This window comes from Callorhinchus milii, unplaced genomic scaffold (assembly GCF_018977255.1).
Source record: "Callorhinchus milii isolate IMCB2004 unplaced genomic scaffold, IMCB_Cmil_1.0 Scaffold14, whole genome shotgun sequence".
Classification (NCBI taxonomy): Eukaryota; Metazoa; Chordata; class Chondrichthyes; order Chimaeriformes; family Callorhinchidae; genus Callorhinchus; species Callorhinchus milii.
Genome location: NW_024704755.1, coordinates 17,937,628 through 17,955,989, shown reverse-complemented (window position 1 = coordinate 17,955,989; position 18,362 = coordinate 17,937,628). Strand labels below are relative to the sequence as shown.

The window sequence follows — 18,362 nt, the reverse complement described above, 5'->3', positions numbered from 1 at the left end:
GCTGTAAAATCTATTTATGAACGTGAATCTGGTTCCTTTTTCTTTTGTGGGGCTTTTTCACATAATTTATCACAAACCCTTATTTAAATGATCAGAAATCAGATCCAAATCCTGCTTTCCAGCTCCTGGGAGAGGAGTGTGACAAACATTTTGCTCTATCCTCAGGGAAAGCCAGTGTCTGCTCAGCAAGAAACAATTTCCAATTAGGATCTGAGACCAGAAAATTCTCAATTTGAATCCAAGTGGGTCCATTCATGTCAATAAGTATGTTCCACATGTAAAAGCACATCCTGCTGCGGCAGAGGGCACAGAGGCAACCCGCAGTAATCCAAAGTTTAACTGCTCATCAATTGGCAGTGCACACACACACTTCCTCAAATCGGTAAGCCAAAGTCAGTGATCCAATAAAAGATCCTGTGGAAATTCATAAACTGTTTCCATTAATTTTAAATAAAAATTATCTCACTAAGATGCACTAAGAGGTTATCAGGCAGTTTCTGTAATTTTTCAGTTCCCAGATTTGGAAATAATAATTCTTTGATTTGTTACAGTGCTTTCCATGTTGGCGGACATCTGATAGCGCTTCACACAATTTCACAAGGTATACTCACCTATTTGTGGGTGAACACAGAAGCCAATTTGCACAGAGCGATGTCCCCACAATGACCATAAATGTAGTGACCGACTTTATCTGGGGGATTGTTGGCGTAGACATCGGGAAAGAGAAACTCTAGAACACCGGGAGAAACTCCCTTATCTTTTTGAATAGTACCATGGTGTTTTTAATGCCCATCTGAACAGGCAGATGGAATAATATCTCTTCCAAAGAACAGCCTCCAATAACACAGTGACTTCCCAGCACTGTGCTGGACTGTCACCTTGACATGGGGCTTGAACCCAAACCTTCCGGAGGTGAGAGTGCCACTGACTGAGTGAGGCTGAGCTCTAAATTTTCCAGAGGTAAGAATCCTTTAAACATTTTTAAAAAAATAATAATAATTTGGTCATTCAACCTATGACTGTGGTACACTGTTGTGCGCAATTGGCTGCCACATTTCATCCACAAAATACACAGTCAATTCACTTTTGAATATACTCTTGAAGCACTTTGAGATGGCTTGAAGACGTGATAAGCAAATATTATTATAAAATTCCATGAAATCAGCTCCTATCAAGAGACTTGACACTACACAGCATTTGGTGGACAATTCTTCACTCTACTAGAAGAGAAGGTAATTCTACAGTTTTGCAAGGACAGTTAAAAGTTAGATCAGAAATTATTTCATACAAAAGAGGGTTCCTTTGAATGAGATGTTAAACCAAGATCCCGTCTGCCTGTGCAGGTGGCTGTTAAACATTCCATGGCACTATTCGAAAAGAGAAGAGTTTCTCTTTCCCGATGTCTACACCAACAGTCCCCCAAATAAAATTGGTCACTCACTTTTTGGCTGGCTTGTGGGACATTGCTGTGTGCAAAATTGTCTGGCGCACTCATGCACAATACACACAATCACCACACGTTATAGTATATCCTGTGCAGTGCTTTGGGATGTCATGGCAGAAATATATACATATATATGTTTAAGAGAGAGATAGTTAGATAGAGGTTAAGACAAATGGGGATCAGGTAAAGTAGCGGAATAAGTTAGACAGGCTAAATGGCCTTCTTTTTCCTGTAACAATGCTTCATTTTTTTTTAAAAATGAGAGTTTGTGAGTAATTTTTTTCCCCACACAAATCGAGGATTGAGCCATTTACGTTCAAATCCTGAGTACCATCCTTTAAACATCCTTCACCTCTTATTGTGCACCTCTTTCTTGACATATATCCCTTTTCAACATACATCGCTTGTATACTTTCTGTCACCTCCCACCTCAACTATTCCCTCCTCGCCGGGCTCCCCAGTTTACTATCCACAAAATCCAGTTAATCCAGAACTCTGCCACTCTGAACTCCATACCCTCATCACCCCAGTCTTCGCCAGGCTCCACTGACTGCCTATAACAGTACGGTCCGGCTTCAAGATCCTCACACTCATCCACAAATCTCTTCACGCCTTGGCATCTTCCTACTTCTCCGACCTGCTTACTCCCCACTCCACCACCCACCCGTCTTCGCTTGGCTGGCACCAGCCTCCTGCTTGTCCCTCATCCCCTCTGCTCCATCATCTTTAGAATTCTCTCCCTCAATCCCTCTGCCTGCCCCTGCCCCCTCTTTCCCCATTATCAGTTCACCCCAGAATACATTCCTCTTCGACCGTGCCTATGATCACCTCCCTCTCTCCCCGGATAGGTGTCAGACTCTGCCACTGTTAAGCTCTCCAAGACGCCACCCCGCGAAAGAGACGCGAGATAAATGCAAGCTGTTGTTATCGCTTGTACTTTCCTATGCCATCACTTTAGAATGTTCCAGTCCTGTACATCATCAACAACAAAGCAGCTTTTGCATCAATCAGAATTGCAGCTCTCCCTTCGAAAGCTGCAAATAGATTTTACATGTTAACTGGAATTCTGGACCCAGTTGTATTTTGAAATTCCAATGGCAAACATGCTCATCTAAATTGAGTAAATAAAGAGGAAATGATGGCTCATTACAACAGGAAATGGCAGAAATATGACAGCTAGTAATAAGAAGAATCTGTGAATATGGTTTAGTGCCCAAAGCGTTCACAGGATATACTGTAAATTGTAGTGACTGTGTATTCATAGGCAAAAATGGCAGCCAATTTTCCCACAAATAGCCATGAAGTGAAAGACCAATTTTATTTGAGGGATTGTTGGACAGGTCACCAGGAGAAACTCCTTTCTCTTTTTGAGTACTATCATGACATCTTTAAAGACCACCTGAACACGGAGATGGGACCTCGGTTTAATAACTATTCATAGATCTAACAAGGGAGTTTAGAAGGAACTGCTTCATGTAGAAGGTAGTGAGATTGTGCTCCTCGATATTGGAAGTTGTGGTTGAAGCAAAAAAGCGTAATTACATTAAAGAGAAAACTTGATGCAAACATGAGGGAGAAGAAGGGATATGGATGAGGATGGGACTAGTATATAGTATAAACACCAACATGGACTAGTTGAGCTAAATCTCCTGCTTCCTGCCACACCACTCCATACAACTACAAAAGTACTTCAAGGGAAAGTGACATTCAGTACAAATAAATCATCCATATGGACCATTGTACAAAATCATTTGAACCATATATTTGTTTGGGGATATTTCTGTGCATGTGGTTTAATTTGTCAAACACCTTTTTGATGTTGAGATATAGAATCTTGCAGCACAGGAGGCCATCCGGTCCATTGCGCCTGTGCCAGCTCTTTGAAATTAGGTAACAATCAGTCCCATTCCCACGCTCTTACATAGCCGACCAAATTTTTATTTTTCAAATACCTAACCAATTACTTTTGTAAAGCTCCTATCCAATCTGATTCCACCACCCTTCAGGGAGTGCATTCCAGATCATAACAACTCTTTGGGTAAAAAAATGTTTCTTTGTCTCCTATCTGGTTCTTTTGCCAATTAGCTTAATTCTGTGTCCTCTGGTTATTGATACACCTGCCAGTGGAAATAGTTTCTGCTGATCTACTTAAAACCTCTCATAACTTTGAATAACTCTATATAACCTTCTCTGCTCCTCCACGGTATCATACCAGCCTCTCTAGTCTCTCCACATAACTGACATCCCTCATCCCTAGTATACATAACGTGTAGGAGCAGGAGTAGGCCATTCAGCCCTTCGAGCCTGCCCGGCCATTCAATCATGGCTGATCTTCTAATCCAACTCCAGCTAATAACCTGACGCTGCCTTATCCCCATATCCCTTAATCCCTTTTGCAATAAGAAATCTATCTATCTATCTCAGTCTTGAATATGTTCAAGGACTGAGCGTCAACAGCCCATTGGGGTAGTGAGTTCCATACATTCACCGCCCTTTGAGTGAAGAAGTTCTTCCTCAACTCAGTGCAAAAGGGCTGCCTCTGATTTTAAGGTTGTGACCCCTGGTTTTAGTTTCTCCAACCGGGAGAAACAATATTTCCACTATCTACTCTATCATTGCCCTTTGATGATCTTATAGATTTCTATAAGATCCCCTCTAATTCTTCTATATTCTAGAGAATATAGGCCCAAATTGGTCAGCCTATCCTCATAACTCAACCCCTTCTTCCCTCGTACTAACCGAGTAAATCTACGCTGCACCCCCTCCAGGGCAAGTACATCCTTCCTTACATAAGGAGACCAAAACTGCACACAGTATTCCAGGTGTGGTCTCACAGGGCCCTATACAGTTGCAGCGAGACTTCCCTACTCTTATACTCTAATCCTTTCATAATGAATGCTAACATACTGTTCCCTTCCTAATTGCTGCTGCACCTACAGACTAACTTTCTGTGATTGGTGTACAAGGACACCCAAGTCCCTCTGGACGCTAACACATTCCAATCTCTCCCCTTCTAAAAAATAACCCGCTCTACTGTTTTTGCTCCCGAGGTGGATGACTTTGCACTTCCCTACATTATACTTCATCTGCCACCTACCTGCCCAATCACCTATCTATGTCTCACTGCATTTTTTTAATGTCGTCCTCTGTGTTGACACTTCCTCCTAGTTCTGTGTCATCCGCGAATTTAGATATATTAACTTCGATGTCCTCATCTAGATTGTTGATGTAGATGGTAAATAGCTGAGGCCCAAGGACTGATCCTTATGGCACTCCACTAGTCACATCCCGCCAATCTGAAAAGGAACCATTTATCCCTACTCTTTGTTTCCTACCCGTTAACCATTCCCCAATCCACGTTAATATGCTCCCCTCAATTCCATGGGCCCCTATCTTTTGGACTAACCTTTTATGTATAATTTTGGCAAATTTCCTCTGCACCCTCTCCAAGGCACTGACATCCTTCCTAAAGTGTGGTGCCCAGAATTGGACACAATACTCCAGTGAGGCCTAACCAGTAACTTGTAAGATTTAATAGAACTTCCTTACTTTTGTACTCTATGCTTCTATTTGTAAAGAAAAGGATCCCATGTGCTTTTTTAAATGGCTTTGTCAACTTGTCCTGCCCCCTTCAATATTCTATATAATTTGGTTTCCCGGTCAATTTCATTCCATTTCATTCGTGGAGTCCTGTAGCTCAGTGGTTAGAGCACTCGCTATGCAAGTGAGAGACCTGAGTTCAATTCCAGGCAGAGGGCGAAACCTTGGGCAAGTTTCCTTACTCCACACAGAGCCTAATAATAATCCCTCCAAAAACCAAAAAAAACAATAATAAATTGGTCATTTTCAATCTACGACTGTTTGTGGGACATTGCTGTGCGCAATTGGCTGCCGCGTTCGCCCACAAATATACAGTCAATTCACTTCACAGTGTGTTCTGTGAAGCGCTTTGGGACGTCCTCCCGACGTGAAAAGTGCTATATCAAATGCAAGGATTATTATTATTATTATAATAGGAAAATGTATTGAGTCAATCATCAGAAAGTAAGCAGAAGATTATGCATTTAAAAATAATGCAAAAAATGTGCAGAGCTATGGGTTAAGAGTGGGGGAGTGGGACTGATTGGGTAACTCTTTCAAAGAGGCAGCACAGGCCCGATGGACCGATCTGCCTCCTTTTGTGCTGTAATATTCTATGAACTGAATTGACTCCCTCATAACGTCCATCAGCTCTGCACAAATCTGACTCGTCTCCCTACCTACCCTGGACACAGTTCATCCGTCCTGGAAATTAGTTGGTTTGAAGCCCCTTGAGGTTACTCTTAATCTCAGCCACGCTTACGTTTTGGTCAGCTACGTGTCTGACACATACGAAAACCCATCACAATGCTTAAGAGGATCCAAATCAAACAGAGTTCCACGCATCCCAGCTACACATGAAAACCCCAGAGATAGATTGTTGGAATGGAATGCTCTCTCTCTCCCTGGAGGGACGTATCCTGCTTACTTAATTCCGGAAAGTATTAGGTGCAGGTTGGCAAGAGCCAAGGCTTGGGGGACCTCAGCGTGAGTTTTGTGGTAACTGCTGGAGTCTAACCAGCTAAAACCGCATAGCTCATCATTGCTATTGCTGTCTGGCAAGCTTTCCTGCTGCTTGTCCAGTTAGGACCACCCCACCTATTAGGGCTTTAGATTGCAGGGTTAATGGTTTCTGAGTGGGAAGAGTCACCCCTCACCGCCCCAGGAAGATCCTCACCAGTTGGTCATTTAACATCTGATAAGCACAGGTTTGATCCTCGCTAAGTGGAACTGTGCTGTTACCAGCAGTGCCCTGGAATACTGCAGACCCGCCTGGCTCAAAAATTGAACTGCCAAGTTAGACTCCACAGAGGGCTGGCTCGATTCTGATATTCTGTTGCCAAACACATCACCTTGGTGTTAGGTCAGCTCCAGAGAGACCCACTTACCTCCCCCCCAAGAGGATAGTCACCAGTTTGGTATTTGTCATCCGACAAGCACGAGTTTGAACCCTCACTTGGTGGATGGTAGGTATCCACCATCTTCTTGTCTGCAGCTCGGGGACACAGTAACTGTCCAATGGAGCGATGGTCTCACCAGTTGGAGGTACGTAGTTTAAGTGGAAGCTGCTTCTCTACAGGCCAAATAAGCTGGGTTCCTTATGCTGGATGTACAAACATGTGTCATGAACTTGGACTCCAGCTAACACCTTCCAGCAGCTGTTGCCTCAAGCTTCAGAGTTTCCTCATCAACTGTCTGCCTTCAACATCATGGGAGAACTTTTAGAGGACAACAACAACAACAATGCATTTATATAGCTCCCTAAACAAGGGGCGTTTAACAGTGCCGAAGACTGACGGGGGGTGGGGGGGAGGTGATCATAAGCACAGTCAAATAGAAAGGTCTTCACAGTTGCTCTAAAAGAGGGGAAGGAGGAGGAAAGGCGAAGGGATTGGGGGAGAGTTCCAAAGCTTTGGGGCATAGTGGCTGAAAGAGCGGCCACCAATGGTGGAGCAGAGGGGAAGATGGACAAACTAAAGTCCTAGATGGACAAGCAGCAGGCCATCTTGATGTTCTTGAGGTCCAAGTCCAATGCCGTATACCAGGCTGACTCAACACCAGCTGCTTAATTAATTCAGGTACTCATTTGAGGGACCTTGGCAAATAGATGTTGCAAATAGTCCTCTGTGAACCGACTACCTCCAGGGTGCTTAAACGTGCTTGCCACACGTTTCCACACAAATCTTTTGGAACAATTCCCCCAAACTTTGGAAGTTTCGGAACATCAGGAGCAATAACAAATCCTCTGCTCCCTCAGATCATTTTTGTAACAAGTTAGTTTTAAGCACTACCTTCAACACTACCTTCGGTGAAGGGCGCTATATAAATGCAAGTTGTTTTTTTTTCTCTCCAGAAAAGATTCCAATGATCGTATCAATGCATTTTGTTTGTTTAAAAAAATTGCCATACTTTTGAAAATTCTTACTGAAAGCCAATAACTTGCATGACTGGAATTAATTTGAACAGAATACTTGCTTTACTATAATGTAATCATTCAAGATAATCTGCAATAATGGTCAGAATAAAACTATAGCTGAGGATACAGGTCTCCGTATAAAGCTGGGCCAGTGCTCGCCACACCCACATTGAATTTCATTGTCATCTTGAGTTTCACATAAGAAATAGAATATAGACTGCAAAATCAGTTGCTTAGTGTGATCCGACGTACACGTTTTCTGCACGTTATATGTAGCTTTATTGTCATATATCGTGCATATGTTGCATGTACTCTTTCACTTTAGGCTGTGTGCCATTATGGGAGGAGATCTTTAATTCAGTATTACCATTTCAGTTCATTGATAGAAGTAACATTTTGTTGCTGAAAATGTATTGTTGGTGTAGATTTGCAGTGCTAAAAGAACATACGTTGTGCATAAAATATGCAAAATAGTATATCGGCATAGTTGTTCTTCAGGTACTGTATCTCGGCCGAATCCTTTCCTATTAGAGTGGCCATTTCTGTCGCTTAGTGATCACTTATCAATTTGGGTTGGACAGCACTGAGCTTGGCTAATAAAGTAACCATAATAATCCTTGCATTTAATACAATGCCTTTCACATCATCGAGATGTCTTAAAGCGCTTCACAGATTTTACTCTGAAGTTTAGTGACTGTATTTATAGGCAAATGTGCCAGCCAATTTGCAACATCAACCAGTGAACGACCAATTTTATTTGGGGAATTGTTAGCCAGGCATTGAGAGAAACTTCCTTCATTTTTCATTTACAGGCAGACGGGACACTGGTTTAACATCTAATCCAAAGGACAGCACCTCCAATAACACAACGCATCCCTAGTACTGAAATGGAGTGTCAACCTTGACTACATAAGTTCAAAACATCTATATGGGGCTTGAACCCACAACCCTCTGAATCAGAGGTGAGGGTTCTATCAACTAAGTGAGGTTGACACAACAAGGACAGACAAGTACTGCTCACAGCACAATACTATGAACATCTTATTCTTTAGAGAACATACAACATCTATCTGACTGACTTGGTGATCTTGTGTGATGCACTCACCATCTTGAACACTGGGTCACCAGTCCAAAATCATGGTTCTTCACAGCTCACGAGGAGGCATCGAGGGAACTGACTGTAAGATACAAGCGGCATCATTCTCGCTTGTTGATCCTTATCAGTAATTGAAGGTTGTGATGGACACGATCCTGCGGGATTGCACTAAGAAAGGGAGAAGGACACTCTGGTCCTTTTCAACTCTTTTCAAGGATGCAGGTTAAGCTTATGGCATTCAAGACCAAGCAGTTTTTCTTCATAGTTCTGAGCTAGTGCCACACAGTGCTTTCAACCAGTTTTAGCTGGTTAAACTCTAGCAGTTACCCCAAAACACATTCTGGAGTCCCCAAGCCTTGGCTTTTACCAATCTGCACTTAATTCTCTCTGGAATTAGGATGCATCCCTCGGGGAACAGGGTACATATTTTGTTCCAAACACAAGAATTTTCAATGCGTAGGTGGAACACATGGTACTGTTTGGTTTGGATACTGTTATTCAGTGATGCATTGTCACATGTGTCAGAAACCCAGCTAACCAAACTTAGATCTTGGAATTGAAACTATTGCTGAAAAGAACAAGGTCTCCATAATTCATCTGAATTTAGAGTTGCAGGGGGAAAAAACTGCCAATCTTCAAATTCCAAAGAACTCCACAACATGAAGCCGAAATATATAGGAAATGAGAGATGAGAGTATAGGTCAGACAAAACTAAGGAATAAGGAGAACATAAATGGTCAGGGAATTAATACAATTATAGAAGTGTGAAAAGACTGTCAAAAATAAAGTGAGAGGACCAATTAATAAAAATGAATTAACGTGTCTGTACAGCAATGTGCACAGCATCCAAAATAAAACAGGTAAATTAGAGGCAATAACTTGGAGTGAGGAACCAGATATAGTAGGGATTACTGAAACATGGCCACAGAAAGAATAGGATGGCAATTAAACATTGCAGGTATAACATATAATATATTTATCATATAACATATTTAGACTGGAAAAAGGGTGGCGGAGTAGCTGTACTTATTAGGGATAACATCATGGCAGTGGAAAAAAATGACAAAGCCATCAGTAAGATAGAAAATAATCTGTGTGGATAGAGATAAAAGATAAGAAGGGATTAATCACACAAATAGGGGTACTCTACAGACCACCTAATAATGGAAAGGAGGTAGAGGAAGAAATATGCAAGCAAATTAGGGAAATGAGTAAAAGACATGGGGTAATAATTGTAGGGGAATTCAACTACCCCCAAATAAATTGGCTAGAAGAAGTCGATAAAGGGGAATGGATTCCTTCAATGTGTAGAGGACTCCTTTCTTACCCAGTATGTAAGAGGCCCAACAAGGGAGGAATCCCTGCTGGATTTAGTAATGGAAAATGAACCAGAGCAGATAAGGGAAGTAAGAGTAGGGAACATCAATAGCGATAGCAATCATAACTTAATAAGGTTTAAGATAAAGATGACGAAGGACATGAGTATGACAAAGACCAGGGAAATAGTTTGGAAAAAAAGCTGATTTTGAGGCAATGAGAATGGAACGTTGGAAAATAAACTGGAAAACAATATTGGCAAACAAAGAGATAGAGCAGCAGTGAGAAACATTTAAAACGGTGATCAATAGAGGCCAAGATAAATATATTCCGCTAAAAAACAAGACAAAGCTAAATAATAATGAGACACCGTGGACAAATAAAGACATGAAGGCAAAGTTGAGACCGAGGAAAGAGGCGTTCACTAAGTACATAAACAACAAGGGAGAGCATGACAAAAAATACAAAGAGGTCAGGAAAGAAGCCAAAAAAACAATTATGAAGGCAAAGAGGAATTATGAAATTAAATTATCAAGAAATAGTCAAATATAATAGACAGGAAACAGAGAGTAGGGGTAAAGAGTAGCTACTCAGACTGGCAGAGGATGGGCAGTGATCCACAAGGATCTGCATTAGGACCCACTGTTGTTCACAATTTACATTAAAGATATGGACTCCGGGATCGAAAGTACAATTTCAAAATTTGCAGACGACACCAAATTGGGGGGAATAGTTAATACTGAGGAGGACAGAAACAAATTACAAGACATTAATGAACTTGATGAATAGGCATTTAATTGGCAAGTGAATTTCAATATATACCAGACTACACTTGGGAGTACTGTGTACAGTTCTGGTCCCCATATTATAGAAAGGATATAGAGACATTGGAGGTGGTGCAAAGGAGATTTACAAGGATAATACTGGAACTGCGAGGTTATATCTATCAGGAAAGGCTGAACAAGCTTGAAAAGAGGAGAGTAAGTGGTGACCTAATAAAGGTCTTTCAAATTATGAAACGTTTTGATAGGGTAGACATAGAGATGATGTTTCCACTTGTGGGGGAGACCAGAACCAGGGGCCACAGATATAAAATAGTCACCAATAAATCAAACAGGGAAATAGGAAGAAACTTCTTTACCCAGAGAATGGTGGGAATGTGGAACTTGCTACCACAAGGGTTGTTGAGGAGAATAACATAGATGTATTTAAGGGGAAGCTAGCTAAGTAAATGAGGGAGAAAGGAATAGAAGGTTATACTGATCAGCTTAGTTGAGGAAAGGCAGGAGGAAACTCAAGTGGAGCATAAACCAGTTGGGCTGAATCGCCTGTTTCTGTGCTGTATATTCTATGTAAAAGCCAGTTGAGCATGCCACACTTCAGTGAAAAAGGAAATTCACCTCTTGCACCTCAAGAGGCCTCAGCACAGACAAGGGGAGAGCAGTAATTTACATATGGCCACTTTTCAAAAAATTGATAATTGATTACTAGTCCAATCACAGTGGATTTTAAATCACTGAATCCTCAGTAGCGAACCACAGGTTCTGTAGGTCTATTACTGCTTATCATTTGTCAAATAATACAATTATTACAATACTATTCTTCCTTCACTAAAGAACTTTTAATATTCAAACATCTGCAAAAATGGTCAGAACAAGATACACTTGATGCCTCCTTCACCCAGGTTGGAAGTGTTCACAATTCTGGATGGTTACAACAGGTAAATAATAAATGATTATGTCATCTGGTTCAACGAGTAAGTAGAACAAGGGCACAAATTGAACTCATGTAGTCTATATTGATAATCCAGTGCTGTGGAAAAGGAAAGGTCGAGGTGTATTGTTGAAGGTGCCGTCCTTCCAGTAAACTGAGGTCCTGTCTGTCGGTGAATTTGAAGAACCTGTTGCACTATTCTGGTGTCCTATAGCTTAATGGTTAAAGCACTCATCTCGCAACTGAGACCTGGGTTCAATTCTCAGGCAGGGCGAAACCTAAGGTAAGTTTCCTTACTCCCTATGCCTCTGTTTACCTAGCAGCAAGTTGGAACCCCATTGTTAGTCGATTGGCAGATCGCTTTTCCGGGGGTAATAATTCCTTAAAACAAATTTGGCCACGATTGTTTGTGGCACATCACATGAAAGTCACCATAGTATACCAACCACCTCCACTCCCTAAAAGCACAGGTGCGTGCCACTGAACACACCTGGTTTAAATCGAACTTAACGGTCTATAGGCAGATCTGGCTGGACCTTATGAAATCTTACTGCTCTGCCCTTGCCTCCACTAAATCAGCATTCTTCACTAAGACAATCTTGGAGGCCAAGGACAACCCCAGGCTCCTCTTCTCCATCGCCAACCGGCTCCTCCGCCCATCCGCTCACACCTCACCCATCCTCACCTCCAATGCCAAGTGCGAGGCTGAACTTCCTCGAATCCAAAGTCGAGGGGATCTGCTCAGCTGCCTCTGCCCTTCCGTCTATTACCCCCTCCCTCCCTCTCACCCTGGCTCCTACCCATCCCATTGTGTAGAGAGCTACACAACTTCAAACCTGTCTCCCACTCCTCTCTCATCACCACTATAACCCGCATGAAACCAACCACCTGCTCCTTCGATCCCATCCCTACCCCTCTCCTTACCTCCCAGTTCTATCTCCTTGCCCCTTTACTCACAGACATCACAAACCTCTCCCTGTCCACTAGTACCATTCCTAGCCCTTTAAAAATGGCCATCCCTATCCTTAAAAAGCCCTCGCTTGTCGCATTCCTGCTCTCAAACTACCACCCCATTCCCAACCTCCCTTTCCTCTCCAAGATCCTGGAATGAGTCGTGGCTTCCCAGCTTTGCTCCTTCCTCTCCCGCCACTCCCTTCATGAACCCCTCCAATCGGATTTCCATGCCGCCCACAGCACAGAAACCGCCCTGGTCAAAGTGACAAATGACATTCTGTCCATCTGCGACCAGGGCTCTCTGTCTCCTTGTCCTCCTTGACGTCTCTGCTACCTTCGACACCGTTGACCACTCTATGCTTATCTACCGCCTCTCCTCTCACCTGTACCCGTACCTCTCACACCGCTTCCACTTTATCTCCACAGACGGCTTCTCCTCCAGCCCCCGCACCGTCTCGTGCGGCGTTCCTCAGGGTTCTGTCCTTGGTCCCCTCCTCTTCAACATCTATATGCTCCCTCTGGGTGTCATCATCCGCAGACATGGATCAACTTCCACATGTATGCGGATGACACCCAACTGTACCTCCCTGCCCCCATCCTTTACTCCAGGACCCACTGTTGTCATGACAGAATGTCTGTCAGAAATCTAGTCCTGGATGAGAGCTAACTTTCTTCAGTTCAAAGTCAACAAGACTGAGCCTCTCCTGATTGGCTCCCGTCAGCGCCTCAACACCTAAAGGCGCTGACAGCATCACCATCCATGGATGCACATTTCACCTTACTAAGCCAGTCTGGAACTTTGGCATCTTGTTTCACCCTCAACTATTGTTTCTACCTCACATCAGCGCCATGACCCGCTGTGCCTTCCCCACCTCTGCAACATCACCCAGCTCCGACACTGTCTCACACCACAGACCGCCGAAACCTTCACACATGCTTTCATTACATCGAGGCTCGACTTGCTTGTCAGCCTCCCCAACTCCTCCCTTCACAGGCTGCAGATCATCCAGAGCTCCACCCTCCCAATCGCGAACCCCAGCTCGGTTCCGAAACACTGAATGTCCAGCGCCTTGGGACATCAGCCCAACGTGAAAAGTGCTATACAAAAGTAATTTGTTGTTGTTGAAACTGCTGTGCTCAATTGGTTGCTGCATTTCGCCCATAAAATACACAGTCAATGCACTTTACAGTGTATTCTGTGAAACGTTTTGAGACGTCTTGAAGATATGATAAGGCACAATATCAAATGCAAGGATTATTATTATTGTATTAGCAAAGGGAGTTTTTCCCAGTGTCCTGGCCAACAATCTCCCAGATCAAATTTGGTCATTCACTCCATGGTGGGACACTGCTGTGCACAAATTGGCTGCCGCGTTCACTTACAAAATACAGTCACTACATATCACAGTATAACCTTAAAGTGCTTGCACACATTTTCCCAACATGAAAGGCACGCCATCAAATGTAAAGATTATTTAGTATAAATTTACTGTAACCACAACAAGTATTAAGTATTAAGTATTAAAGGCGAGATTCTAAAACATTTCTTTACACAAAGAGTGGTTCGAAAGTGGGATGTGGGAAAGTGGAGTTCATCAATTCTTTAAAACGTCAATAAGATTGAGACGCCTGAAAAACAGGAATATTAAAGTGTTTGGAAGGTGAACAGATTAGAATTATATCAGGCATCTTATGTGGAGTGAAAGATGATAGGTTAAATAGCCCCTTTCTGTGCTTTTCTTTTCTCTTGAAAACAGGAGGGTAAGGAGTGACCTGATAGAGGTCTTTAAAATGATGAAAGGTTTTGATGGGGTTGACATAGGGAAAATGTGTCCACTTGTGGGGGAGACCAAAACCTGGGCCATCAATATCAAATAGTCACAAATAGATCAAATAGGGAAGTTAGAAGAAGTTTCTTTACACAGAGAGTGGTGGGAATGAGGAACATTCTACCATAAGGAGTTGTTGAGGCAAATAGCAAAGATGTACTTAAGGGAAAGCTGGAGAGGTACATGAGGGAGAAAGGAATAGGAGGTTCTGCTTGAAGGCTTAGTTGAGGAAGGGCAGGAGGAGGCTCATGTGGAGCATAAACACCGGCACAGACCAGTTGGGCCGAATGGCCTGTTTCTTACTGTATATTCTAATGTATACGGGTCTGAAATGCTGCACTCTGTCCAGCGCCTCCCGACCTGAAAGGCGCTATACAAATGTAATCTTGTTGTTTTTGTATACCTCTGGGAAATTCTTGTGTGCAAAATTGCTGCTGTGTTTGCCCACAAACATAGTCACTATACTTGATTAAGATACTTCAATATGACAAGCTGCTATATAAAACAAATTCTTTTTCTGCTATGAAAAACAGAATTAGCAGCAATCAGACTTAGGCCAGTTTTTCTGAGGATGGAATATGCTAGGCTGCCTACCTGGGAGCATTTGCAGTTGGGGGTTTCTCTTCCCCAATACCAACCTCCCTCCTTAAAGGAATAAACAGCAGGAAACCCAAGCATCATAAACAATTGTCTTGTAGTTCATTTGATAGCAACAAATATGCAAATACAGTACTTCAATTTTAAAAAAATGCAGTTTTGATGACAAAGTAAGTACATTCTGCAGACAAATACAGCGGATTATTTTCAAATCCTCTGTATTTTATGTTCTGTGACGCTACTCTCTTGCTCAAAATGTTAACTGCAGGACACAGTAAATCATTTTACAGTAAAAAGTGGCGCCAGCTTGGCCACAGCCACAAAACATCTGCTGAGTGTATAACCTGGAGCTCCTCCCATTCCATATCCTGAATCACAATCTTCATTCACACACATTACCTTTTCTTCAACATACCTTGGTAAATGTCAATGTAAGATTAAAAACAATTGAAAAGCAGCTGTATCAAGTAACATGTAGAACTCTTAAAGGAGCCGACATAAATACACTGACCTTCTTCTGTACTGTACATCCTTTTGTATTATTCTACAGTTCTAACTGCATGAAATGTAACACTGCAAGAAACCCTATGGACAAGATTGTGAAACAAAAACATATTATAAAGTCATGTGTACTTCAGGCTTTGACAAATCAATTCCCGGAAACTGTCACAGACTGAAAGAATTCCTTTCTACAGTCAGCTACTGATCCAGCATCAACTTTCCATTACTCAAAACATTAAACAGACTTGAGATACAGTGTCACGCTGGCTGCCTTTCAGCAATACACACCAAATTAACACAGTAGAAAATGATGATCCATCTTCGTCAGACCAGAGTATATTATTTTACCTTGTCCCAGATCCCACTGAACTTTGTTCAACATTTCACTCAGTTTTAATCAGTCAAGCACCAGCATAAGTTGCTGATTAATTTTGCAAATACATAGTCATCTACAGTGATAATCTTCATTGACAATAGCAGTAATTTCAGAAGAATCTGTTTGCAATTTCAGACAACCACAGATGTTGTTTGCAATCCAAGCCAATCATCTTCCTTCCATGCATATATGCCAAATGACATCACTGAAGAATTGTTCAATGTGGTGCTAAGAGTAGGGTCATTTATACAAATGTGCTCATGTAAATCCAAGTTAGAAATAGGTTGATTGTGAGCACCAAGATCATTTGGACAGTTATGGGGCAGTAAATTCCTTCACTTGTCACCCAAAGGCGGAATGCTGCAATTTCCAACATTTTTCATCAGCAGTGAACCATGATATCACTCCAAAGTCATCTTGTATTATTCACTTCACATACAGAACAACTACAATTTGCATTTATACAGCGACCTTTACATCTGAGCGTCTCAGAGTGCTTAAATTAAATATATGGCAATTAAGCTGCAAAACAGGATTCAAAAAAAGAAAAATTTAATGTCGAATTTGGACCTGCATTGTTGCTTTTAATAAAAGATGTTTTTCTCTCTAAACCTCATTTTTCTCCTCTCCATCAGGCACACACACTTCACTCATACACTGAGTATGGTTTCATTGGTACCTCGCCCAAGTAGGGATTTTTCCACAAACAAATGTTGACAAACTTCATCTGACATAAATATGCAAAGAAACATGCAATGAAACACAAAAGCTGGCACAACACGCACATAGAAATAGGAGTAGGCCATTCCGCTCCTCGAGCATGTTCCGCCATTCTATAAAATCATGGCCAATTTTGTTGCTGTTGTTTGATCTCACACACATAAACAGACTGGTACAGCACATACACACCACGGCCTCCTGGCTCAGTTGATTGCACTATTGCCTCTAAGTCAGAGGTTGTCAGTTCAAGCCCCACGTCGGGAATTGGAACCCATATGGTTTACACTGACACAACAATGTAGTACTGGAAGATCGGAGGTGATGACCTTTGGATGAGACAATAAATTGAGGTCCCATCTGCCTGTCCAGGAGGATGTTAAAGATCCCATTGAGCTGCATAAAAAGGGGAGTTTCTCAAGACATCCTGGCTAACAATCCTCTACATACAGCCATCATAAGAACATAAGAATTTGCTGGCGAAAGAAGACCAAGGTTCGCCTTCCACCATCCTCTCCTGGCAGTCGCTTGACATGTCTTGTCCCAATCTATACACTGTATTAGCCCCAGATATTATTTTCCAGCAGAAACCTATCTAATCTGTTCTTTTCTGTCTCCACGGTCTGTCTCCCTCGGGAGCCTGTTCCTGTTACTCCTCGCTCAGTGATGTAGTGTCTCCGCAGATTTGTTCTGAATTTACCTTCAACCATTTACCTGAAGGCTGTTTACCTTCGAGACCCTCCAGTCTTGCTGCCCCCCACCTCTCCGACCTCATAACCCCATCTCAGCCGGTCCGCGCCCTCCGCCAGACCCGCACCTCCTGCCCCATCATTGTCGTTTGGGCATTCACTATCTCTGCCCCCACTCTGAAGCTGTACCCCGCAATCCCTCCGCCTCACGCGCTCTCTTGCCGCCTTCAAGTCTTTGACTGTGCCTTCGTCCACCCTCCCACCCCGGGTCCGACACCCCTGAACGCCCAGCGCCCCGGGACGCCTTCCCGACATGAATCGCGGCGCTGCACAAATGTAATTTGTTGTTGTTTATTGGCTTTCCAGCGGCCGCCTGTCAATCATTGCCGATGAGACGCGTAACCCCGCCCCTTCCTGACACCTATTGGTCAAACACGAACCAGGCCCCACCCCATCTGTGCTGCCATTGGTCGCACTAGGTGTCAGTCACTGAGCCCGGCCTCAGCAGGTTAGGCTGAGGCCAGTTAGTAAAGTTAGTGAGAGCGCGTACCCCCTCCCCCCGCCGCGGCCCCCCGCTCCCCCGCCCCGCACTCACTCCTTCCGCAGCTGCGCCGCAGTCCAGGCAGCTGCCAGTCTCTCCTCTGCTCACACGGACAGTCACTCCATCACCCCGCAACTCCCAGGCCGCGGCCTCCCGCGCTCCAACTGTCATCGCGCGCAGCGCCGAAGCCAATCAGCGCCCGTCCCACTGCCAGCCAATCAGCGCCCGTCCCACTGCCAGCCAATCAGAGCCCGTCCCACTGCCAGCCAATCAGAGCCCGTCCCACTGCCAGCCAATCAGAGCCCGTCCCACTGCCAGCCAATCAGCACACGCTTCGCCCGCCAGCCGATCAGTGAGGCGGAGTGACGGGGGGGATGGAGTTCCAGAGGTTGGGGGCAGAGTGGCTGAAGGCTCTCCCACCAATGGTGGGGCGGGTGGGTCGGGGGGTGTGGAGCAGCCGGAGCGGCTGAGCGGAGGGAGCGGGTGGGTTGGGAGGGGGTTAGGAGGTCACCGAGGTGGGGTGGGGTGGGGCGAGGCCATGGAGGGCTTTGTATGTGAGGACCAGGATCTGGAACTGGATCCTCTGTGTGATG

At 43.6% G+C, this 18,362-nt stretch overlaps 1 protein-coding gene across 1 annotated transcript in view; it reads right to left on the bottom strand.

The window, feature by feature from the left end:
• The window catches only part of ccdc102a (coiled-coil domain containing 102A), a 75,853-nt gene extending 57,868 nt beyond the window's left edge, over nucleotides 1–17,985 (bottom strand). Inside the window, exon 1 of the mRNA XM_042340436.1 lies at nucleotides 17,824–17,985. Within this exon, the coding sequence (XP_042196370.1) occupies nucleotides 17,824–17,940 (117 nt within the window). The 5' untranslated portion in view covers nucleotides 17,941–17,985. The remainder of the gene's footprint in view (nucleotides 1–17,823) is intronic.
• Between the last annotated feature and the right edge of the window lie 377 nt (nucleotides 17,986–18,362).